This window comes from Astatotilapia calliptera, chromosome 22 (assembly GCF_900246225.1).
Source record: "Astatotilapia calliptera chromosome 22, fAstCal1.2, whole genome shotgun sequence".
In the NCBI taxonomy this organism is placed as follows: Eukaryota; Metazoa; Chordata; class Actinopteri; order Cichliformes; family Cichlidae; genus Astatotilapia; species Astatotilapia calliptera.
Window position 1 is genome coordinate 5,048,891 of NC_039322.1, and position 24,304 is coordinate 5,073,194.

Sequence of the window (24,304 nt, forward strand, 5' to 3'; positions counted from 1 at the left end):
GGTCTCCCAAAATACATGCCTCTGTTTTTATATCTCACATAACAAGGTCACCTTTGCACCTGTTGTTTCATAATCATCACACCTTTATGATATTTTAGGGATCTTTACTGTAATTAATAATGTAGTGCAGTAACACAAAGACGGAGGAGGAGCCAACGTGCTTTTAGAATCACTGAAATAGGGAGTTGTGTTTTTTATGCAGCTAGTTGTGGGTCAGTCTTTTAGATTTGATAAAGAAGGAGAATGCAGATTACCTCTTTAAATAGCTCATTCTGTATTTATACTTTATATATTTATAAGTTCTCTTTCTTTATGTTTTTCCTTTCATTTCCATTAAAAACAATAGTATGTGTGAGTGAATGATCCTGGTTTGCATGACGCCTGTGTGTCCTTGTGTGTTTGCAGGGACCTCGTGGTTTGCTTGGACCCAAAGGTCCTCCAGGAATCCCCGGACCTCCTGTGAGTAGAAGCGATTTCACGCCCAGCCTTCTGCTGTTATTTTGGCTGCATTGTTTTACCCCACTCTGACCACTGAGCACCCACAGCACCACCTGAACCAACAGCCAGTAACCTGGTTTCATCCCAAATCTAAAAATGAACATGTGATGTTCCCACAGCCTCCTCAAAACATACCAACATGTAAAAAAATGAATGCATGATATATTTAAACTTTCTGCTTGTTCTGCTAAAGTAAAGTTTTAGCTTTAAGGGAAGTTTACTCCATCAGTTTAATATGACAGAAGCAGGAACATCAGTGTTCTTGTTCCATGTATTTTTCTTACAGATTTTAAATATGTAATGTTAAACACAGTAAACACTTTTTATTACCTTACACTCTCACATTTGTTTTGAAATTTTATAACATGTTTAAGTACAAACCAGCGCTTTCAGACAAATACTTTGTGCACTTTTTTCCAAAGACTTGTGTAAAATTAGCCGACTGCACTTTAAATAGGAAAATGCCCACAAAGACAAACCTGCATCAACATCAAGATGTTTCGTTTTCTATGAGTGATGCTGAGCAAAGCACCAGAGATGATGTTTTCAGTTCCTGTTCCCTGGATGCTTTGACTAGAAGCTGACATTTAGACATTTATGGGGAATCGTTTTTAATTTCTTCCTCTCGATCTTCTCTCAGGGTGTTCGAGGAAACGATGGACCCCACGGTTCCAAAGGAAGCTTGGTCAGTAATAGTTTCCATGTTATCCTGTTATCGTGTGTATTTGAACATTTAAGATCAGAACTCAGAATGTTAACACAAAACTTTTCTTTTAGCTAGTTTCTGACAGATTCTCTCTTCCTCCTCTTTCCTTCACTTTGCCCTGCGCTGATCGTTATTCTCTCCTCTTCTGTTTCTGTCTCTCAGGGTCCCCAAGGTGAGCCAGGACCTCCAGGTCAGCAGGGAACCCCAGGAACTCAGGTGAGACAGAGAACACCTGGTCATTATCACGTACCTGATACGTGATAATGTATGGGAATAGCTATGCAGGAACATGCACACAAAGATAAAAGGAAAGATTAATGCTCAAATTGTAATAATTACATAAACTGATTAAAGGTCACGCGGTGTTTTGGGGTTTTTTGCAGGGAATGCCGGGACCTCAGGGGGCCATCGGACCCCCAGGAGAGAAAGTAAGACCTTAGATATTCATCATACTCTATTTAAAGTACATTTACATAATGAATGTTGGCTCTAAACAAGTATTCAACAATAAACAGTCATATAATAGTTGGAATATTATTAATTCATTGCATTATTCAACTCTATTCTCCAACTCTGACATTTAAATACTGCAGTGAAGACACTGAGAAAGTAAACAAAGGGAGTCGGATGTGCTGTTGTCAGGAAGAGATCTTTAAACACCTGTTACAGCAGGAGTCTGTGGGATGTTTAAGAATTATAGTAACCAATCAAATTCACACATCTCACAAAGGTGAAAATATGATGGTTATTGTCAGAGATGATGATCTTATGCTATTCCACTTAAAAATGAATCTTCTAAATTAAGTTTGATATGAAGTGCAGGGTTTACCTCTTGCACACACAGTACAGCACACAGCTGCCTGCATGAAGACTGCAGTCACTCTCATATAACCCGACAACCACATACAGCTGTGACCCACAGACACTGCAGCTGTGACAGTGACAGCATGAATATCTCTGAAACCAAAGTGAAATTATGCAGCCTTACCTCATTCACATCAACACTTTCCCCACCGAGCAGTGGAATCAGCACTCTGAGTCTTATAAAATAACACTCGTTCTCTGTATCAGTGCACTTTTCTCTCACTCACACTTGAACCATGTGAGTCTGTCGTGCTCGTCAGCGACGAAGCAGAAAAGCGCGCTTCATTCAGATATGAGACGTTTCAAATAAGGAGCATTTATTGACCTTATATACACTTTGTCTCCTTCTCCAGGGTCCCACAGGAAAACCAGGTCTCCCAGGAATGCCTGGAGCTGATGGGCCTCCTGTATGTTTGTCTTTCTTTATATCGTTTATTAAGTTGAACCACCTAAAGCTGGGTGATGTCGTTTCTAAGCCTTAAACTCTCTGTTTTCATGTCACAGGGTCACCCAGGAAAGGAGGGGCCTCCTGGCACCAAGGGAAACCATGTGGGTGCCATAACTCCATCACTTTATATTACTTCATTCATATTACTATTATTATCCATCCTAACAGGAGACCTGTAACCTCTGTTAGGTTTGTCCTTGTGGTCGTAGTTACCACAGTGTGTGTGTTGTGCTGTAAACCTGCTTTCTTTGGTCTGCAGGGTCCTAACGGTCCTCAGGGAGCTATCGGCTATCCTGGTCCTCGGGGCGTCAAGGTCACTGCACTTAATTTTTAATGTGTCGTAAAACAAATTAGCAAAGACATTTTTTAAATGTGATTTATTAGAATGCAAATGTATTGATTATGAAATTGTTGTGATCACAGGGAGAACAAGGCATCCGCGGCCTGAAAGGCCACAAAGGAGAGAAGGTAAATGAATAAATATCACGTTTACACAATAAAATCGTGTTAATGTGAACATCTGGTGATTAAAAAAGGAAAACGGAGATATCATGTGACTGCATTTTATAATTAAAAACAAGGTTGGTGTCATGTACATCTATTCATTGTGTTTTTATTTGTTTTTGTTGCCAGGGAGAAGACGGCTTCCCGGGAATTAAAGGAGATTTCGGTGTCAAGGGAGAGAGGGTAAAGTGTGAATAATGAAGCAGCTGATTGGTCAGTTGGCGGGTTCTTTAATGTAACACTAGATGGCTGAATGAAGGACTGGATGGTCCAGATTTTTAATCTAACCCATGTTAATATTTGCTCTGAGTTATTGCTTTGTATACAGCACAGATTTAATCTCACAGCTGTGTTTCCACTCTGATCTCTTACAGGGAGAGATTGGAGTATCAGGGCCCAGAGGAGAGGACGGCCCGGAGGGGCCCAAGGGTCGTGTTGGACCCCCCGGTGAGGTTGGAGCTATTGGACTGATTGGTGAGAAGGTATGAACTGTTTCATTACAGCAAGACTGCATAAAAGTAATTATTTTTATCATTCAGACCATCATTTAATACTTTTATGCAGTCTTGTGTAAGAATTATATTTCACCTGTACCTGGGATCTGAAACAAGTATTTATTTGAATTTTTCTAAATATTTGAGGAGTTTTTTATGTTTTATTGATGTGAATTTCTCCATTAAACCTGACATTTAACTTTATAACATGAACTTTATTACAAGATAATGTGACTGTTACACCTGTGCATCATGTTGAGTGCTTCTCAGGTTTCTCACCTACATGCCAGCATTAATCAGTCATAACCAGCTGGTTTGTAGTGGAGCAGGTTAGAAAACGCAGTCACACCTGCTGTGATTGATGACGTCATCGTTTGTTTCCAGGGTAAACTCGGTGTACCTGGAGTTCCTGGATATCCTGGAAGACAAGGACCAAAGGTAAGAGAAGCACAAGCCTTTCATTAGCACTGAATCAGTGGTTGATCCTGATGGAACAGCTGATCCTGACATGTTGGTTTATTTTTAGGGATCTCTTGGATTCCCAGGATTCCCTGGTTCAAACGGCGAGAAGGGAACAAGGGTAAGACGACGTCTCTGTGGAAGACTCAGACATTTAAACCTAACAAGGATAAAGTTTCTCAGGTTATAACAAAAGTTCTAATGTTAACTAATGTTTACTGTTAACTGTCTGTCTGATTCTCTTCAGGGTACTTCCGGCAAACCAGGTCCGAGAGGACAGAGAGGCCCGACGGTACTTTTTCTGTTTATTATGCTCAGGGTTTAGAAGCTGCTCTGCTCACAGCCTTAAAGAATAACCTATCAGTACATCACCCATCATCAGTGTAACCTCTGGTGATCAGCAGAAACACAGTTTTCAGAGTTGTTTAATTGTTGCTTCATATGATTTGAGTGCATCGTAGTAACTTAACTATACGTGCTGTTTTTGACCATCAGGGCCCCCGAGGGCAGAGAGGGCCGAGGGGGGCCACGGGGAAACCAGGAGCAAAGGTTCGTCTGCACACCTGAAACAAACTGTCCACACTGTGATTTACTGATGAATCCTGTTTTCACTTCATATTTTACATGAATGTGTGAAAGAAATTACTCGTATCTCATCTTTATATAAATATTTGAACAAAAAAGTCAGAGCTGGATTTTTTTTTTAAACAAGACTTGCCTAAAAACCCTCGATGCCATTTACATTTATTGCTTTTGATTTTTGCCTGTAAATAATTTAAATAAAGAAAAGAAGAGTTTGTATTTAATTCATTCTTCTTTTATTGCTCTTGTCAGGGAACCTCAGGAAGTGATGGACCTCATGGTCCTCTTGGAGAGAGGGTGAGTGTTGAAGTTCACAGAAGTGTGTCCTGCTTGGAAAAACTTACTTTTAAATTTGAGTCAAATATTTAATGTTCTTACTTTACCACATGTGATTTCTCAGGGTTTGCCAGGACCTCAGGGAGCCAATGGTTTCCCCGGACCAAAGGGACCTCCTGTAAGTAAACGTTTTCATTTACGGTTCCTCACAGACTGATTTTAGTAATGATACAAATTCAGGGTGATATCACTGAGCTATTAATAAAAAAACTGAGGTACTTTGTACAGTTTGATAAAATTGCTTTATTGTTTTATTACAGGGACCACCAGGAAAGGATGGCCTGCCAGGACATCCCGGACAGAGAGGAGAAGTTGTAAGTTAAATTTGTATTTTTTATTAATTTATTAATTTATTTTTCTTTCTTAGAGGTGCCTCCACCTGAGCTCACTGAGTGGAGCAGGTGGCCCATATGCCTTAAGGCTAATCCATAGATGTGGGTTTTAATCCAGACCACTGACTGCATGTCTTCCTCCCAGCTTTGCTGTCTTCTGTCTGTCTGAAGTATTTAAGTAGTGATCTGTGAAATTTAATGCACAGAGATGCTTGAATCTGTATTTATGGAGAAGAATTATTTGTGTTTTGTGTCAAATAAACAAAAAAAGTCATCACAGCAGATTTTTCTTCATCTCAGTCACAGACTGTGATGATGGTTGTGAGTGGACACGTCTTTGCCTTTCAGATCTGAGCGTCTGTGTTTTCTAGATAAACTGTTAACTGAGTTTGTGTTTTGCAGGGTTTCCAAGGTAAAATGGGTCCACCTGGGCCTCCTGGAGTTGTTGGACCTCAGGTGAGTTCATTCATCGTGGTGCACATACTGTTACTGCTACAGTAAATCACATCACGAGCCAACTTACACACTTCACTTCTCCATATTCACACCCTGCTGCTTTGCATTCTTCCTTCCATCATTGCTTTCTTCTTCTCTCAACCCTCTCCATGTCCATCTTCCAGGGCCCATCAGGAGAGACCGGCCCCATGGGCGAGCGTGGCCATCCCGGACCTCTAGGTCCACCTGGTGAGCAGGGGCTTCCTGGTCCCTCAGGGAAAGAGGGCACCAAGGGGGACCCTGGACCCACAGGACGGCCTGGAAAAGATGGTCCTCCAGGACTGAGAGGCTTCCCAGGAGAGAGAGGACTTCCTGGAACCCCTGTGAGTATAAATGATCCAGCATATGTCATCAAGCCAGGATCCAGGTGTTTAAGAAACATTTCTTATCTCAGTCATTAGAATAAGAGTCCTGATTATTCCTGCATGGTCATTTCTTCCAGGGTGGTGGAGGACTGAAGGGAGGCGAAGGACCTGCTGGACCTCCTGGACCTGCTGTAGGTTTCTGTTCATATTAAAAAACAACTCATTTAAAGAAATGTTCATAGTTCAGAAATAATGGATGCAAGTCTGGATCTTTCAGTTAAGTGAGGAGAGAACAGAACGTACTCTGAGTTTGGATGTTAACCATCATTGTATTTGTTTAATTTTTCAAGTCTCTCACTAGGAGATAGAAATCTTTTAAAAACTTTTAAAATCTGTTACTTATTCTTCCAACTTAAGAATGAATTATTCACTTAATGAAAACCTGCTGTGGTTGGTGCTGACCTCATGTATTTCTTAGGGGTCTCCTGGTGAGCGGGGACCAGCTGGTACTGCTGGACCCATCGGACCTCCTGGCAGACCAGGCCCTCAGGGCCCACCTGGACCAGCTGGAGAGAAGGGAGTCCCTGTGAGTCTTCCGGATGTGTTAATCAAATTTAGTCTGTCCAGCTAATGATGAAAATCAATTATTGATTTCTCTCTTTCTCCTGCTCAGGGTGAGAAAGGGCCCATTGGCCCAGCAGGTCGGGACGGAGTGCAGGGTCCTGTGGGTCTGCCCGGCCCTGCTGGAACAGCTGGAGTTCCTGGCGAGGACGGAGACAAGGCCAGTAACTCTAAGTAACAGAGATCACACCTTAGCTTAAGATTCTTGGAAAGCTGCAGGGTGAATGTTTCACCTCAGAAGGTGTCAAGAGTCAAAATAGCTCAGAGCGTAAAATAAAATGAATTTTATTTATTGTTTCAGGGTGAGGTTGGAGAGCCTGGGCAGAAGGGTGCCAAAGGAGCCAAAGGAGAGCATGTGAGTGACTTAAATCAGAGATTAATATTTACCTCTGATGGTAACGATCAGGATCTAATAATGCTGTTTCTCCCCTAATGATTGTTGTTTCTCTGTGTTCATGTGCTTGTTTCTGGTTATTTGCAGGGTCCTCCTGGTCCACCCGGGCCGCTCGGTCCTGTAGGTCAGCCTGGTCCAGCTGTGAGTAGAAACTCTTTTTTATTTCAAGTGCATGCATTTGATGATAGCTGCAGTTTTTACTTTACAGATTTGATAAAGGTCTTGTTAAAATGAAAATGTAGTTATGTGATGAATATACAAGATTATTCCAGATTTTAGTTTAGATCCATCCAGTCAGGAGAACAGCACATTAACTGTCCTTATGTCCTGCTTTTGTCCTTGTTCTTCTTCTTCTGTGGTGCAGGGTGCTGATGGAGATCTTGGACCGAGGGGGCAGCAGGGTCCTTTCGGAGCTAAAGGTGATGAGGGAACCCGAGGCTTCCCAGGAGCCCCAGGTCCCATCGGACTCCAGGTAAAAACATGAAAATGTCAAAAAACAGCAACACTTCCTTTCTTTACGTTGGATTTGATGTAAATACTCGTGCAGTTCGAGCATCGCTCTTGTGCAAAGCTCCTAATCCAGAACTTTGACCTTTGCTCTGCAGGGACTGCCAGGACCATCTGGGGAGAAAGGAGAGACGGGAGATGTTGGACCTATGGTGAGTTTCACAAACACATGAATATTGTAATAACTGGTAATGACGTATGCAACAAAATAAATAACATGATGATAATAACCAAATCCTCTTTATGTTTCCAGGGTCCTCCAGGCCCTCCAGGACCCCGTGGCCCTGCTGGACCCAGCGGAGCTGACGTGAGTTTTTGGAGCTTTTACTGAACCTCTGTGAAACTCGCTCCTTTTCTATCAAGTTAATTTTAGCAGATTAAATTCTCATGAAACTCATGTTCAGCATTAATTAAAGTAGATTATCTGATACTTTTTCCTCCGAGTAACTGTTGATGGAAATTATTTGATCAGTTTTTGTCTGTTTTCAGGGTCCTCAAGGTCCTCCTGGTGGTATTGGTAATCCTGGGGCTGTTGGAGAGAAGGTGCAGTACTGAAGGAATATTTTTACAGCTTTGTGTCCAAAAACAGAAAAACTGGATTAAAATATGTGATATTTGTTCCACAGGGAGAGCCCGGTGAGGCCGGACCACCTGGAATCGTAGGAGAGGCTGGAAAGAAGGTGAGCGATGTGATCTTAATGCTTTTTTGAGCCGATGCATCAGGAGGTCATGCTGTCGCTGATATCTAAATATCATCCATGAGCAAACAAAGAGGTCTGTACTTCTGTGGACAGGGTCCTCGTGGAGAGCGCGGAGAGAAGGGAGAGGCGGGCCAACCTGGAACTGCTGGACCTGCCGGAGGACGAGGAGGACCAGGAGACGACGGGCCCAAAGGAAACCCAGTATGAGAACCGGACACACCAGAACATACACAGACTGCCGCACAGATCAGTGAGCACCGATCTCTTTACTGTGTTTAATCATTGATCTTTTTGTATTAATTTCAGGGTCCTGTTGGTTTCCCTGGTGATCCCGGCCCCCCTGGTGAGGTTGGACCCAGAGTAAGTGTCGTTTTTGAATGATTCACGTTTATTTATTTGCAGAGATGTTAAATGTGGCTCCACAGCTGCCGACAGTTCAGTTCAGCCTCTTCACTGCACGTTTGAGCTTCGTGCTGAACCGAACAACCCAAAGAAAACCTCTGACATCATCGTCTTTGTTTTTAGGGCCAGGATGGTGCCAAGGGAGAGAGAGGAGAGGACGGAGAAGCAGGAGAACCTGTGAGTAAAAAAGCAGAGATGCAGAAATGAAGGATTAGAAATGATCCAGCTCCTCACCCATATGGAAAAGAAATAGTAAAAACTTATAAAATACTCATGAAAGTGGCCACTTTCTCATTACTTTCATATATTGTTTTAGTAAATATCCAAAACAGACAAGTTTCATTTATATAATTTTTCAAGGGATCAATCTTTTCATTCTGCCTCCTATCGCAGGGCACGCCCGGACCTCCTGGTGAGAACGGACCTCCTGGACCCCCAGGAAAGAGGGTAAGATCACTCAGTCTGATGGCAACCTGCTGCTGTGAAAGATCACTTAAGTAACAAGTTTTTCATGCAGCCAATATTTTTTTTAATGCTTCCAGCTTTTGAAAAAGGGTGAAAACAATCACAGAGTTTTGCAGTTTGACCTTTTATTTACCTGAGCATATAAGGTTGTGTTTACTGACCAGTCATGTTTAGAGTATCATCACCCAAACACCCAACCTGAGCGCAGCATCCTGGACACCATCAAACATTTATTCTGTTTCTTTCCTGCAGTCGTATTTAAATGGCTTCTATTTAAAATACAATTCATTTATACGATTTAGTGAAAGCTTATTAACTTTGAAGGAATACAGTGTTTTATCACTTATGTTCACTGATGCACTGTTACCTCATTTACATGTCAGGGTCCTGCTGGTGCAAGAGGAGCAGAGGGACGTCAGGGAGAGAAGGGAACCAAGGTGAGTCCTTCAGTTACTAAATGATCTACACAGATCACAGTAAGTATAAGCTCTCAGATGATAAGACAAAACTATGTTTACATCTGATTACTGACCCTTTATTTCTAATAATGATTCTACAATAAATGATTAACTCTGTTTTTCTCAGATTCTTATCAATCTTATTTTTGTGATGCATAACTTTTACTGATGCAAAGAAGGAATCTTTGAATCGCGTTTCTTTGGCGTCACCCTTCACAGGGAGATCCAGGTGCAGTCGGTCCCCCAGGAAAGACGGGTCCTGTCGGCCCTCAGGGTCAACCAGGAAAACCAGGAACCGAAGGTCTTCGAGGACTCCCAGGATCAGTGGTCAGTTCAGTGTATCAGTCATTTTTGGGTTTATTCAAACAGCAACTAAACAAATTCACTGTGTGTGACACTTGTTGTTTGATGTGTTGCTGTTCACTCACTAAGTGTGTTAATAATTGTGTTTCAGGGTGGACAAGGATTACCAGGAGCTGCTGGAGAGAAAGGACCGCCTGGACCTTTGGTAAGAGCAAACACAAAGTTTGCACTTGATGCTCCGTCACGCTGCACTTTGCTCCTGCTGCCTTCTTTAATCCTCCATCTTTCCTCTTCTCGTCTGTCCTCCTGCTTTCGTCCTCTTCTTTTCTTTTCTCTGCTTCTCCTCCTGCAGGGACCGCCTGGTTTGCCCGGCCTGCGTGGAGACCCCGGAGCCAAGGGAGAGAAGGGTCACCAAGGTCTTATCGGTCTCATCGGACCTCCGGGAGAGCAGGGAGAGAAGGGAGACCGAGGCCTTCCTGGGCCTCAGGGATCCTCTGGACCCAAAGGAGAGACCGTAAGTTTGACCTCTGTCACACGATGAAGAGCAGGCAGTGAAACCTTTATTTTATTTGACTCTTTTTTATGGAAATGATTCTCATGTCTTGTAACACAGGGACTTCCTGGAGGCACCGGACCCCTCGGCCCTGCTGGTCCTCCTGGTCTTCCTGTAAGTATTTGTGCTGTTTTATTTCAGGAACATGACGTCATTCTTCCTCCTCCTGCTCCTGAAACCTGTCATTGAAGCCGTTTTATTAAAGTCTGACATCTTTTCCAGGGTCCTCAAGGTATCAAAGGAGCTAAGGGTTCATCTGTGAGTAACCACGCTAACATGAGTGCAGTGTCAGTAAAATTCAAAGATGAATCGATGTGATGATGTAATGCTTCTTTCCTTTTCCTGCTGGATTTAGGGAGGAGCTGGACCAAAGGGAGAAAAAGGAGTACAAGGACCTCCTGGACCTCCTGTTAGTACTCCACCTTTCTTCATTTAAATCTTCTCCATGTGCTCTCTGAACTGCAGTTAATGATGTAAACTTGCTTCCCAGGGCCCACCTGGTGAGGTCATTCAGCCGCTGCCCATCCAGAGGAGTCCCAAGTCCAAACGCTCCATCGATGCCAGCCAGCTGGCGCCGGAGTTTGACCCTGACATGCCGGCATCTGACACCGCCGGCACAGAGTTCCTGATGGGCAGCGAAGGCATGGAGGAGATCTTTGGCTCTCTCAACTCCCTCCGTCAAGAGATCGAGACGATGCGTTTCCCTATGGGCACTCAGGACAGCCCCGCGCGCACCTGCCAGGACCTGAACCTCAGCCAGCCCGACCTCAAAGACGGTAACGGAAACAAACCACAAAACCCAAAACAAACCTGGCAGCTGATCCTGGCACTTATATCAGTACCAGGACGATGATGAATGAACATCTTTAAGAGTCAAAGTCAGACTTTTACATTTTCCCACCTCTTTTCTCTGTCGCCCCCTGCAGGAGAGTACTGGATCGACCCCAATCAGGGCTGCTCCAGAGACTCCTTCAAGGTCTTCTGTAACTTTAGTGCTGGAGAGACGTGTTTGTACCCGAGCAAGGACGTCAACACGGTCAGTCCAGCAATCTGGAAAAAACAACAACTGTGTCAAAAAACATTATTATTAACTAAACTCATAATAATTTGGTTAAATCAACATGTTTGGGTTCCCGAAGCGTTTGTGGTGGTTTCTATTTTCTCATTTTATGTAAGAAAAAAAATTTATTTAACATTTATAACAAAACTAAGATGTCAGAGCAGTAATGTTGAGGAAATTTGCCACCCAGGTTTAAAAAAAGGTGTTTTTATCTGTCTGTGTGAAAACAGAGTTTAAATGAAACTTTAACTACAATGTGTGACGTGGATCATTGTGGTCACAGGTGGAGATGAGCTCCTGGGACAAAGAGACTCCAGGATCGTGGTACAGTCAGTTTTCCACTGGTAGTAAGGTTAGTAATTAAGTTTAATAGTTTAGTTCTTGACCTGTTTAACCTTCTTTCCCTCGTTTGTTTGCATCCTTACACTCATCTTACACTTTTCCTCTTTGCTGCTTGTTGTCTTATCATTAAATCCTCTCCTCTCCTTTCTCATCCTCCTCCCAGTTCTCCTACGTCGACTCCAACGGTGATCCCGTGGGCGTGGTCCAGCTGGGCTTCCTGCGCCTCTTGAGCGTCCAGGCCCGTCAGAACCTCACCTACCACTGCCACCGCTCCGTGGCCTGGGCCGACCAAAGTGCCGAGAACAACTACCAAAGGGCGCTGCACTTCCTGGGTGCCAACGACGAGGAGCTGAGCTATGAGACCAACCCGTACATCAAAGCCGTGATCGATGGCTGCTCTGTGAGTTCACACACATAAAACTACATCCAGACCTGTTAAAGGCTCCGTGTCACTGAAGGTGACGGGGAGCTGTCACATCTTTCCTCTGGACCATCGTAACCATGTATGATGGACCAGAGTTAGTCTGACCCTCATCCAGTCCTAGTAAATTAAGCTGCCTCTTTTTCTGTGATGTTGCAGTCACATTAGACAAAACAGTGTTTTTAGATGATTGCGATCTCATTACCTTGGAAATGGTTGCTTTGCAGACAGAGAGCAGGTCTACAACAACTCACAGTCAGTTGAAAACTTCTGTGCAACTTTGGTGCTGCTATAGTTTTTTTAGGACTTTTTAGCACCACTACTTTGATCTTGTCCAGTTTCCTCAGATTTTTTAAGGACACACTGCACAGCATGCTGAGATATGTTTTCAACTAGTCGCTTTTTGGGAATCACAAAATACGATTTTCTGTCTGTTAAAGTGTGTCATTTTTTTTAATTTTTCATAGATTCAGCCAAAGAAATGGAACAAACTGCTTAGAGTTGTCTGTTTTCTGTAGACAGAACACTGATTCATGCTGAGTCAGGTGCCTTTTTTATTCTCGATTGAATGATTGAATGTTTAACTGGTTTAACACCGATCTATGAACTCTGACCTGTTCCCTCTGAAAATGCTCAGGTACAAGGATGAACTGAAAGTAAATGAAAAAGTAGACGATGTGCAAAGAAAAACTTTGACCACTTAAAAAAATGTAAAGATAGTCTGACTCCAACGAGACAAACATGAAGAAATAAGAGCAGACTCGAGACTTTTGCATAGTTTAAACCAGAAATGCAACCAGATAAGTCGAGTCTGCTGTTTGCAAAGAAACACAAAACAGACGAGCTGTGCTCATCGATGCAGACTGACTCAGGTTAATTGCAGCATCTGAGCAAATTGTGTTTGTAGATGAAGCAGAAATTATTGGCAAACCTTCACCAATCTGTCTGAGAGTGACTGCAGTCAGTCTAAGTTGGACTGTGATTGGTTGGAGACAGTTCGCCTTACACCAGGCGGTCGCCTTGAGATCAAAAACATTCACTCATAAGTTGAGAGCAGCCGCTTTTTTACTTATTGTCACAAAGAGGTTGGAGTTTTATGTCGTGTGACTGAGCTGTTGGAGAAAGCACGAGAGTTTAGCCGCACACTGTGTCACGTTCCTCATCAATAACAGACAGTTTTTCATTTTATGGGATCTTTGGGGTTGATTTAAATTTGAGAACGATCACTAATTACACTATGATGACAAACGGTTTCACATGTAGCTGCAAAACACAAGAGGAACATTTAGAGGATTTTATGAAGTGTTTAGCTGTTTGTTTTTGAGCGGGTGCAACGGGAGAGTTTGTTTTATATAAGGAGAAGAACCACGTCTGCTCTAACTTCAGCCTAATGTGCCAACTTACACAGACTTTATAAACCTTTTTCATTTTGTGGTTTCCTGACGTGCGTGTCTCTGTGTCTCTCCTCAGTATCGTAAGGGCTTCGACAGGACGGTCCTGGAGATCAGCACGCCACAGCTGGAGCATCTTCCTCTGCGGGATATCAAGGTGTCAGACTTTGGGGAGAAAAACCAGCAGTTTGGTTTTGAAGTGGGACCTGTTTGTTTCCAAGCCTAAGAACACAAACACACACAATACATGCAAACACACACACACTTAGAGACACACTTATATATGAAAAAAACATTCATGCCCAGTAATTTGTAAATTAATTTGTAAATGATATAAAACACACACACACACACACACTTACATATACATGCAGTTGTTGTGAGACAAACACGCGCTCACAGTAAAGTGCGTGCCCGGGGAAACCAACATCCTCCCAACAGTTAATGGACGTCACAAAAACAAAAAAAAAAGAGGAGAGAAATCTGAAAAACTCGCGGAGAGGAGACCTTCGACCCGCCGCGCGAGACGAAGATAAAGCCAGGAGGGAGCGTTCTTCAACATAAAACAGTGTTTTCTTTAACGTCACCGACCTGAGAGCGAGCCGGCAACCTGAGGTCTGATGCCCCTCTACCTCCCCATCCAACATCTCCTCCCAGAAACGGGTCACACTCATTCCCACTTCTCTAATCTACATTCACTCTGCAGGCAGCATGACTGACGGTCGTTCAGGCTGTGAGAGGCTCCCGTGCAGCCGCCTTTATCTGTGATGCAGTTAAAATCACATGAAAGCAAAACAGGAGACAAACGTGACCATAAAAGAACAGCCAGAGGTCAGAAACGTTCCCCTGAGCTGTAGATGAGGCTCTTTGTGAGGTCATCAGGGGCGACTCTTCAGCCATGCTGTTTACAGAGTAACATTCAGATCTTTTTACACTTTAAGGAACCAAAGAATTAACGACACCGGCAGAAACACAGGGAACTGAGCACCGAGGTTAACGTGTGGCGAGGTGCAGGACAATCCCTCCTCCACCCGAGAGGAGCGAGACCGCGCTGAGCCGATGTGATGCATGCACGAGGCAGGAGAGACGTGTGACCAGTGAAATCAAAGCCATTCATTTTGTAAACTGTGCTAAATGCAGTGCTGTTGTATTTGCATGCTGCTGGTGCCTGTTTTTTAAAGACCCGATTCTTTAAATCACTCCTCACCGAGGCCGCTAACACCACGCCGCTCCGGTGTTTGCTGAGTCTGGACTCTTTGTTGTTTTCCATCAGTGTTTAAACATGTCTGAGCTTCAGAGATTCCTCCTGTTTTTCCTGCAGCAGCAAATAAAAATGCACGCTTTTACTGACCTGTGTGGTAAGGTGCTAATTACACAAACGTGTCAAAGGTGTAGTGTCCACTCCGACTCCTTCCTGTAGTCTCTTCTAATTCATGAAGCTTGTACCTGGGGAAGATGTGCATTACATACCATTTGTACAGAAATAGTGATATTCTATTGTATTTATTTAAAACTAACAGGGTGCTTTGAGATTAAAAAAACAAGAACCAACCAATATTTCAGTCACATGTGGTTTGTATTTATTTCCTGCAGCTGACACTTGAAGGTCAAACTCACCGCGGTGCTCCGCCCTGTTCAAACTCCTTTTGTACGGAATAAAAATAAGAATCTGTGGCCACACGTTACTGTAAGATCCCGTCTTAGTGTTTGCATCGACTGTACTGTGCTGTTACATCCTGCTTCCACTGTAATGATTAAACGGTGACTCTCCACCTCTGTCACGTCCCTGTCCTTGCTGCTGTTTCACTTGTTGGCTTTTGCAGGTTTGCAATCGCGGAACAACTTTTTACTTAAAGTCTGCATCGATCTGAGCTGTGATGGTAAAGATACTGAACCACCACGGGGGAGAGAGAGGCTGTGAGAGAGGCAGGGGGGCGAAGGTCGTCCGCCACTGTGGGATGGAAAGTGAAAAATGATGTGGCGATTTAATTCTGGGGTTCTGGTTTTATTTGTTTGTGCTTTTTTAAATATATATAGCAGGAAACCGGAGGATGGATGACCGAAAAAGCCAAAACCAAAAAAATCTGCCCTCCTCCAGAGAGAATGACCTCAACTATTTGTTTGTTTTTATTGTGTTGAAGCCGTTTCAACATAAAAATATGGTGCTGAAAAAAGAAAAAAGTATTTTATAATGTCTGTAAGTAATTTTTTTAAATTCTTGTTTCTGTAATATATAATCTTTTTAAAAAGAGCTGCTTGACTCTTGTTTTTCTTCCAAACTGCTGTCGTGATTTTACTACACAGGGCCACAAGGTGTCGCTATTTGTCAAAGTACTTGTTCATAGGCAACAACATAGGGAACGATGTCTATTAATAATGTATTTTAAATGCTTTATTATTTAGCAGTTTAAAGAGCTCTACAGGTTTTCTTGGTAATTATGTTTTTATTTCTGTGCGTTTTTTAATTAATTTATCTTCTGGATCAGCTTCATGTTTTGTTTTTTGACTTATTTTAATGTATTTTCCCCAAATCCTTAGTAGCATAATCTGCATTGGTGACAATATTAATTTATTTCTTGGTAATATAACAAAATATCCTTAACTTCAAATTATTTATGTGCTCTCCATTAAATATTTATTATGGTCTACTTTAGTGATTGCTGTTTCTATTTGTTACTAGAAGGTGAAACAGCGACATCTTGTGGCCATTCTGAAATTATGCCCCTGTTTTCCTCTAGATCAGCATCAGTTCGGTTTCATCACTAGTCACAGACTTTTAAAGAACTGGGATTAACTCGTTAACCTCGTTAGCGTAACTTTGTTCTCTGCAAGTAATTATTTCAAAATGCTTTCAGACATTTTATGCGTTTGTGAGTAAAAGACAGGTTGTTGGAGAGCTGCTAGCTTCACTTTTTATAAAGACAAAAACGGAAACCTCAGTTTTTCTTTGCTCGAGTGTTTTGCAGACAGATTTTGGCATCGTTATTGTTTTCTCCTCCTCTCAGCAGCTGTATTTAAACTTCTAAAACCAAGTCAAGCCCAGCTGTGTCACTCAGAGGGGGACGTAATGTGCTGGTACGTCGTCTTTGAGATTATGGGTCCTGTTTCCAAACTCACATGTTTAGCTGAGAAACAGCATCTGCTGAAGACGACTCAAAGTGGAAACTGCTGTGGTTTCAACAATAAAAGACAGAAAAACTGCAGCACAGATGGAGCAAAGATTCTTCCGATTATGAAACAAACAGCCCTGAAAGGCCTGCCAGCACCTCAGCTCACAGCTCAGAGTTAAACACCTGCAACATCTGAGGAAGCTCAGCCTTCAGGTTCAAACTGTGTGTGCTGACCTTTGACCTCCAACAATGTTTTTAAAGCCAGAGTTATTATGTAAACCTTCTCAGAGAAGACAGGAAGCCTGAGGAGGCTCTGGTGGTGATGATGGTGTGGAGACACTAAAATATAAAACGTGCCTGTAACTCAAAAGCAGCTGGTTCAAATCCCAGCTGTGCCCCAAAAACACACAAACATGTTAAAACTTTTTTAAAGCTTCATTCAGATTCAACATTACATTCTAGTGTTTATTAAGACAACGTGTGACAGGTTCACATCAAAATTACAAAAACATTCCCGCAATCAAAATCAAGTCAAAAAATAATAATTACGTAGAAACTAGTCTCACAGTCTTCAGTCGCGCGCTCGCCGGACGGCTGATTTAACCCATGAAAAGTCCGCCTGACAAAGAAAGACGAGTCCTGATGTGTTGGTATTCTCGTTAAACTGAAAACATTTGTCATGTGAAATGAAAAGTTTATAGAGAAACTGCACCTGTCACTTCGATGCTGGCTCCGGTGATGTACTGAGAGTCGTCCGAGGCGAGGAAGGCGCAGACATCAGCGACCTCTGGAGGACACAAAGAGCCGATCAGCTGATCTCTTTAATGAATTAACTTTAGTTTGTTTTATGAGGCCATGCAAACGTTCACCTTCATGCCACCAACATTTTCTGAGTTACAGCTGTCAGAGAGCTGGGCTGAAATTATGCATTTTTTAATATGCATTATTTGTTTCAGCATTTTTGAGCCCTCTAAACTTTTGTTTCAGAATTGAAAAACACATTTGTTTGAAAAAGTTCAACTCGTCAATCATTGTTTCCCGGCTGTGAGTGTCACAGTGTCAACTCTGAAACTGCATCATCCTAATGAAGCAGTGTAACAGAAACAGATGTTTGATCTGTTTCTCGTGATTCTCTGAGAAAAACGCAAAAAAGTGCATTTTGTCTGTATTTTGAACGGTTGTTTCACCGCGTGTGACACAGTTTCAGTGTGACTCCTGTTTTCTAGCACAGTCCTATTTTAACACTCGTTAAAGTGGCTGATGACTCTTAAATGCAGAAACACTGATGTTCTCATGTTCCACATATATGTTTGGACAAATCCCACTCATCCAACAGCTTTGTGTTCATTTAAACGCAGCTGGTGTCGGTGTGGCCGGAGCAGAACGACACATGTATGAATCTGATGTCCTGGATGAAGAGTGACAGTGAAAAGCATCAGTGATATGAAACTGACCCGCCGGCTCGCCCATCCTTCCCAGAGGCACCAAGGACTCGATCTGAAACACAAACATGGCTGCAGCTTCACTGAGGAGCAGGAAGTAAATGAATATGTTGGCAGCTTTGTTTCAGTCACAATATTTTTACGAGTTTTTATGATGTTTAACAGCTCGCTGCAGTGATCAGACTCCAGGAAATAGTTTTAAAAAAAGGAAAAAACTAAATTCACGTCACATTCAGCAGGTACCTGTTTGTGTGTGTCTGTGTGGATGTCTGTGTGCGTGTGTGCACCTGTGTGTGCGTGCGTGCGTGCGTGCGTGTTGTACCTTGCTAATAACCTTCTCTGGCACTTTATCTGTCATTGGAGTCGTAATGAACCCTGGCAGCACGCAGTTACAGCGAATCCCAAACCTGGAGAGACAGAGGCGGAGACACAGGTGAGTTTCCGGTCAGCTCATGCGCGTCGCTGCATCACTTTGTTTTACCTGCTGAGCTCTTTGGCAGCGGTCCTTGTTAAACCCTCGACTCCAGCTTTAGAGGCAGCGTAGTTAGCCTGACCGATGTTTCCTACCTGCAAACAACAACCACAACAGACATGAGATAAAGGCCACATAAACCATAAAGGACCCGCAGAGAGAGGAACACCTGCAGTGGTTTTTAAAGCTGCTTCAGGAATACAATATCTTTCATGCATCTTTTACTTTGAAAACTTCAAGGCAACAAAAACTTCAGTAGACATCATCTGCAGGATCATGCACTGCACTTTTACCTGAAGCCAGCACAAACACAAGATCCAATTCTGAGTTGGAGCTTTTATTTACACAAATATATCAATTAAGATGTAAAAATAAAATGTAAATACAATTAATTTTAAACAGATGCGAAGAAACTCAAAGAAAAGTCAAGCAGGAAAATAAACTGACGCTGAAACTGTCGTGACTCGATCGTCTCACAGGACACTGACTGCATCTCGACTAGAGTGGAGCTGCAGGACGAGTCACTGCTGAGACTTCAGTCTGCTGTCAGCTCAGCTTCATTCTCAGAGTAAAAAAATCAGAGTTTTATTAATAATGTGCAGGTTTGGAACCAGAGACATAAACAGGGCAGTTTATACAGACTGTAAACTCAAAGCCTGCCTACAGGTTTATGTTCGGGTGTTTTTTTACTTCTGTGTGTGTAAACAGAATAATGACCAATGAGATTTTTTTTCTGTCTTTAATTCTTTTTGTTATTTTATTTTCTCCCTTTAAATTAAACTAAAGAACAAAAATCTCCAACTTTGACTCATTTTTTTATGTTTCTGTACAAAACTGTGACCCAAACCGCGCCTGCTCATATCTCACCTTTCCCACGATGCTGCCCACAGTAATGATGGATCCTTTGGGCGCTCCACAGGCCACCAGAGCCTGAGCGACCGCCTGAGTGATCAAGAATGAACCCTGGGAGAGAACAATGAAAAATGAATCCTTTCACTCTGATCTAACACAAGATTCAAATATATTTTTACCTGTGAGCTCGAGTGGATTTAATCACTAACAGGAAACAAATAAACAGCCCGTCACTGTTCTGCTGTTCGCATCATTTTAAACTGTGTTCAGTCGTCTCTCGGCCTGCAGTGTGAGATGGAGGAGAAGCTGCCAGGTGTCAGCGCCGCCTACCTTCAGGTTGATCTGGATGACTTTATCAAACTGCTCCTCCTCCATGTTGAGCAGGAAGTCGTCCTGAGTGATGCCGGCTGCGTTCACGCACACCGAGGGAGGCTGGAAGTACCGAGTCTGCAGGAGGAACGAGCTTACGTTAAAGAATGAGGAGGAGGAAAAGACGAACGCACAGCAGGAGCGTTGTTCTCACCTGCACGCTCGTTACCAGCTTCTTGATGCTCTCTTTAGACGACACGTCCACTACAGCCGCCGTGTGGACCTGCCCCCTGAGGTTGCTCTGCAGACTCCCCAGCGTCTCATTGGCCGACTCCTCGCTGATGTCAGCGACCACCACGGAGGCGCCCTCAGAGGCCAAACGCTGGCACACCGCCCGCCCGATCCCACTGCCTCCACCTGGGTGGGAAGAGAGGAGCGTGAAGTCAGAGCAGGAGCAGAGAGGAGGAAACAGCAGCGTCTGAGGCGTCAGGAGCTCAGGATGTTTCTGAAATGAAAACAAAAGTCCCCACAAAAACATCTGGACTAGAGTTAGTCGTGAAAACCCGACTGCAGGGCTCTCAGGTCCGCTCAAAGCTTCCTGCTCTGATTAAACATCCACATTTAATAGTTTAGGAGCTGCTGATGTGCTGCCTGCCTGGAAATGAACGTTTCTGATGTTTGCGTTTCCTGTTTTAAAATGAAAGGTTGCGATTTACTACAAATGACTTAAACACGAGGAGCAAATGACAGGAAACTAACCTGAGCTACAATAAGAAACATTATCTCCACTAAAACACAATATGAACTCACATTTTCTCCACAGGTGAAATTTATTATGCATCAGATGTTGAGCTGGAGCCTAAATTTTAATCTCTTTATAACCTGAAAGCAGCCTAAACTCTGAATAATTAATTAGTGTGCATTAAAAATAATGTATTGTTATCTTTGGGAATATTTGCTAGAGAAACTGACCGGAAGAAGGAGTGGGCTATATGAACGATCCTTTCACCTTTCCTGTCGTCAGTTTATTCCACGGCAACAATAACCGAGCTGCACAGATGCGTCTAATTATATATGAATCAGCTGCTGCTGAATACTTTGAACAGCTTCACATGATACAAAATAAATCTCCTTAGTCTGAACGTCAGTCTGAAACTTCACAGCTCCTCTGAACTCGCAGAGAAGTTTAATGAAGCGCGAGTTTCCTTCAGCTGCGGAGATAACGGAGAAAACCTCTCCCGGTTTAACGGAGCAAAAACATCTGAGACAAAAAGAAACGGTCGGGTTTATTTCTCTGTGAAGGATCCGTAATAAAACATAAACTAACCGGTGACCAGCGTCAACCTTGAGATGAGCCTTGTGGCAGCCGCCATGACAGTTTGCTGTTGTTGTAGTTTCAGGTTTGTCCATCAGGCGGCGATAAAAAACGGTGAAAAAAGGTAAACAGTGTTTAATGTAATGACCAAAACCCAACATCATCAGTAAAAGAATAAAAGCCAATACAGGCATTTTATTTTGAAATCGATACCGGTGTTGGGCCAAAAAGTGACCGTCTACCAAAAATGTTGTGTATGTTTTTATGTGTAACGTCTTTACCTACAATGTCAAATAGACTGTAGTGAACAGGATTTACACAAAACAAATAAATGCCCTGTTTTTAGGCAACTTTATGACTGTATGATTATTGTTTCTACATTATAATCAATCCAAACTTTTGGCCACTTTTATGTTATATTTGTTGTTATTTCACTCTTAACAAAGAAATTTCCTTCATAACATGTTTCACAGATTATAGTCTAACATGTCATTTACAGCTGTTTAAATACCAGCGCAGCCACTGTGGAGCGCCACAGTAAGCGGAAACACGTCACCACCATAGTAGGCAGAAACACGTGACTTGCAAACCGCGCAAGTGGATCGTAAAGGTTGGAACAGAGTCATTCACCGTTAGTAGGAATCAACAAGTCCGCTTACACTGATCATGCGTTACAACATGGGAATATTTAAGTAAGAGAGCTGGAGTCTTTAAACCACATTTTGCATTAGGATATGATTTATTGTTGGCATCAGAGGTGGAAAGTAACGAAGTACAAATACTTTGTTACTGTACTTTAGTAGTAGACTTTTGGGGTATCTGTCCTTTACTTTGCTACTTTTTTGTTTCTACTTTTACTTTACCTTACTTTATACTTTTGTACTTTACGTATGTTTTGGAGCCTGTACTTTTTACTTCCACTTGAGTAAAAACACGAGTCAATACTTTTACTAGAGTCTTTTTAAACAGAGGTATCTATACTTTTACTTGAGTAAAGAAAAATGTGTTCTTTTGACACCTATGTAGCGGTCACTTTCAAATGTATTTGTTTTTTGCTTCTTATTGAACAAATTCACTTCACTACTTTTCACTGTCTGTAACATCAATGTAAATTGTTCCATTTACTGCACATTGCACTTTATTCATGTCTTTTATTGCCCAGTTAGTTAGTTTAGTTAGCCTTTATTAAATTGTATGTCAATACATACATATGTCACAAATAAAAGTATCTTGTAAAGTATTTTTTTATAAAGACTTTTCTCCCCAAATCTATTACATGCAAAGTGTAACGTGTTGTTTCTGCTGAAACCTAAACTGTTTTGTTTTTTTTTACATGCAAAATGTTTTTATCTCATAATTTCAACTTAATCTGTTGTCTAGTATATTTTCTCTGCTCTGTCAATGTGGTCAAAACGCAATTTAATTTTCGCTATTAAAGTCGAAGTCACACGTTTCCGCCTACTGTGGCGCTCCTCACCTTACAGTGGCTAAAGCCAGGTGCTCTTGTGGTTGCCACAATACCGGAAGTATTTACATGTGGCAGGATACCAGTGGTGTAAATACGTATTGTGGCCACTGGAGGGCAGTCAATCTCTGTTATCAGTCTGTTCAATTCAATTTTATTTATACAGCACCAAATCACAACAACAGTCACCTTAAGGCGCTTTATATTGTAACGTAGACCCTACAATCATATGACCCCCTATGAGCAAGCACTTTGGCGACAGTGGGAAGGAAAAACTCCCTTTTAACAGGAAGAAACCTCTGACAGAACCAGGCTCAGGGAGGGGCAGAGCCATCTGCTACGACTGGTTGGAGTGAGAGAAGGAAGACAGGATAAAGACATGCTGTGGAAGAGAGACAGAGGTTAATAACAGGTATGATTCAATGCAGAGAGGTCTATTAATACATAGTGAGTGAGAAAGATGACTCAAGAAGTAACACTCAACGCATCAGTCTACACCGCAGTGAGAACTCAGAAACGTTTATAGTTTAGAATATAGTTAATTTTCCTCATTTACTGGGTAGATTTATTTAAATATTCTCATTAAATATCTTATGATCAGTAAATCTGACACTGATGTGCTGCAGAAACCTTTAGAGGAACATTTATATATTTAGCCACACGTGGTTTTGATTTACAATCGTCTCCGTCATAATTCTGTTGTCTGTTTTTACTCTTGCACTTTTAAGTGTCTGTAAAAACTCTAGTCCAGCTTTTTCCTGAGAAATGAAAAAGAAATTTATCAGCAGCGTCAGCGATGTGCTGAAGTCCAGTTCACTGTGTCCTCTTTGCTCTATTTATTTTCCAAGAAGAGATCCTGTTGCCTGGTAACTTCTGACTGCTTCATCTGGTTTTCACTTTCATCTTTCAAGGAGCTTTCATGAAAAATGAGCCAAACTAGACTAAGAGCAAAAACTAATTCGGCTGCAACAGATAAAACACCTTAATTTACATAAAATCCAATTAAAATATCACAAAAATATCTTTACATGTTTTTGTCCCAGCTGTCAGCATCATTACTGAATACATTTAAAGGCTGATATAAATATATCATTAATAAAATGTTAATAAAAGGTTCAGTTTAATATTATTAAGACTCCCAAGTTAAGAATAGATTTTAAATGTGACACCAAATACTTAAATGATCTTCTGTGTTATTCTGGACTTTTATCTGTTGTCAAAAAACTCATGTTTGGAAGTTTCAGCTGGTCTGTGGGGTTACACAGTGCAGCAGGACTGTTTTGGAGTATTAAATGGATTTTGTCTTCTTGTTCCCTTTTATTTATTATTAGTAATAATTATTAATAATCAATATAAACATGTCAGAGAATCTCAGGATTTTTAATATGCAGGAAAACTGCTTGCAGCAGGATGCAGGCTGCACATGTGAGGATACATGAAGTCAGGCACTGTGAGAACGTCATTCAGAGGAACTCGATTTTAATGCTCAGTTCCAGTTGTGTGTTGTTCCCCTCTGTGATGAGAGCGTTTGTTTTAAAAAGTCCAGATTAGGGTTAAAAAGTTCTTTCAGCAAAAGAATAAACAAACTGCAGTTAATACTTTAATCTGCGCCTCTCTTTGATCACCGAACTGAAAACTTTGATGTATTTTTTATGTCGTGTTGTTTGAACTCAGGATGTCAATAAAACGTTGCCAAAG

At 42.1% G+C, this 24,304-nt stretch overlaps 2 protein-coding genes across 11 annotated transcripts in view; one reads left to right on the top strand and one right to left on the bottom strand.

Moving 5' to 3' along the window:
- Positions 1–15,418, top strand: part of col11a2 (collagen, type XI, alpha 2) — a 53,488-nt gene extending 38,070 nt beyond the window's left edge. For all 9 annotated transcript variants that reach the window (XM_026157093.1, XM_026157097.1, XM_026157091.1 and 6 more), the window contains 45 exons: positions 406–459; positions 1,139–1,183; positions 1,367–1,420; positions 1,588–1,632; positions 2,422–2,475; positions 2,573–2,617; positions 2,776–2,829; positions 2,940–2,984; positions 3,150–3,203; positions 3,395–3,502; positions 3,899–3,952; positions 4,041–4,094; positions 4,221–4,265; positions 4,469–4,522; positions 4,808–4,852; positions 4,956–5,009; positions 5,152–5,205; positions 5,626–5,679; positions 5,844–6,041; positions 6,161–6,214; positions 6,502–6,609; positions 6,697–6,804; positions 6,946–6,999; positions 7,126–7,179; positions 7,403–7,510; positions 7,644–7,697; positions 7,799–7,852; positions 8,035–8,088; positions 8,172–8,225; positions 8,340–8,447; positions 8,553–8,606; positions 8,772–8,825; positions 9,042–9,095; positions 9,497–9,550; positions 9,791–9,898; positions 10,026–10,079; positions 10,227–10,388; positions 10,488–10,541; positions 10,650–10,685; positions 10,783–10,836; positions 10,918–11,203; positions 11,354–11,463; positions 11,771–11,839; positions 11,993–12,229; positions 13,721–15,418. In XM_026157093.1, the coding sequence (XP_026012878.1) occupies positions 406–459; positions 1,139–1,183; positions 1,367–1,420; positions 1,588–1,632; positions 2,422–2,475; positions 2,573–2,617; positions 2,776–2,829; positions 2,940–2,984; positions 3,150–3,203; positions 3,395–3,502; positions 3,899–3,952; positions 4,041–4,094; positions 4,221–4,265; positions 4,469–4,522; positions 4,808–4,852; positions 4,956–5,009; positions 5,152–5,205; positions 5,626–5,679; positions 5,844–6,041; positions 6,161–6,214; positions 6,502–6,609; positions 6,697–6,804; positions 6,946–6,999; positions 7,126–7,179; positions 7,403–7,510; positions 7,644–7,697; positions 7,799–7,852; positions 8,035–8,088; positions 8,172–8,225; positions 8,340–8,447; positions 8,553–8,606; positions 8,772–8,825; positions 9,042–9,095; positions 9,497–9,550; positions 9,791–9,898; positions 10,026–10,079; positions 10,227–10,388; positions 10,488–10,541; positions 10,650–10,685; positions 10,783–10,836; positions 10,918–11,203; positions 11,354–11,463; positions 11,771–11,839; positions 11,993–12,229; positions 13,721–13,867 (3,513 nt within the window). In that variant the 3' untranslated portion in view covers positions 13,868–15,418. The remainder of the gene's footprint in view (positions 1–405; positions 460–1,138; positions 1,184–1,366; positions 1,421–1,587; positions 1,633–2,421; positions 2,476–2,572; positions 2,618–2,775; positions 2,830–2,939; positions 2,985–3,149; positions 3,204–3,394; positions 3,503–3,898; positions 3,953–4,040; positions 4,095–4,220; positions 4,266–4,468; positions 4,523–4,807; positions 4,853–4,955; positions 5,010–5,151; positions 5,206–5,625; positions 5,680–5,843; positions 6,042–6,160; positions 6,215–6,501; positions 6,610–6,696; positions 6,805–6,945; positions 7,000–7,125; positions 7,180–7,402; positions 7,511–7,643; positions 7,698–7,798; positions 7,853–8,034; positions 8,089–8,171; positions 8,226–8,339; positions 8,448–8,552; positions 8,607–8,771; positions 8,826–9,041; positions 9,096–9,496; positions 9,551–9,790; positions 9,899–10,025; positions 10,080–10,226; positions 10,389–10,487; positions 10,542–10,649; positions 10,686–10,782; positions 10,837–10,917; positions 11,204–11,353; positions 11,464–11,770; positions 11,840–11,992; positions 12,230–13,720) is intronic.
- Positions 15,419–17,167: 1,749 nt separating this feature from the next.
- Positions 17,168–21,238, bottom strand: hsd17b8 (hydroxysteroid (17-beta) dehydrogenase 8). Of its 2 annotated transcripts, none has more exons than XM_026157159.1 (9): positions 21,154–21,238; positions 20,041–20,243; positions 19,848–19,964; positions 19,533–19,628; positions 18,675–18,760; positions 18,516–18,600; positions 18,206–18,248; positions 17,464–17,538; positions 17,168–17,370 (listed from the first exon to the last, which is right to left on the bottom strand). In XM_026157159.1, the coding sequence occupies exons 1-9, from the start codon at positions 21,197–21,199 to the stop codon at positions 17,351–17,353; spliced, it is 771 nt and encodes a 256-aa protein (XP_026012944.1). In that variant the 5' UTR covers positions 21,200–21,238; the 3' UTR covers positions 17,168–17,350. The 2 variants fall into 2 exon arrangements, with proteins under 2 accessions (XP_026012944.1, XP_026012945.1); XM_026157160.1 differs by lacking the exon at positions 21,154–21,238 and adding an exon at positions 20,637–20,788.
- Positions 21,239–24,304: the final 3,066 nt, after the last annotated feature.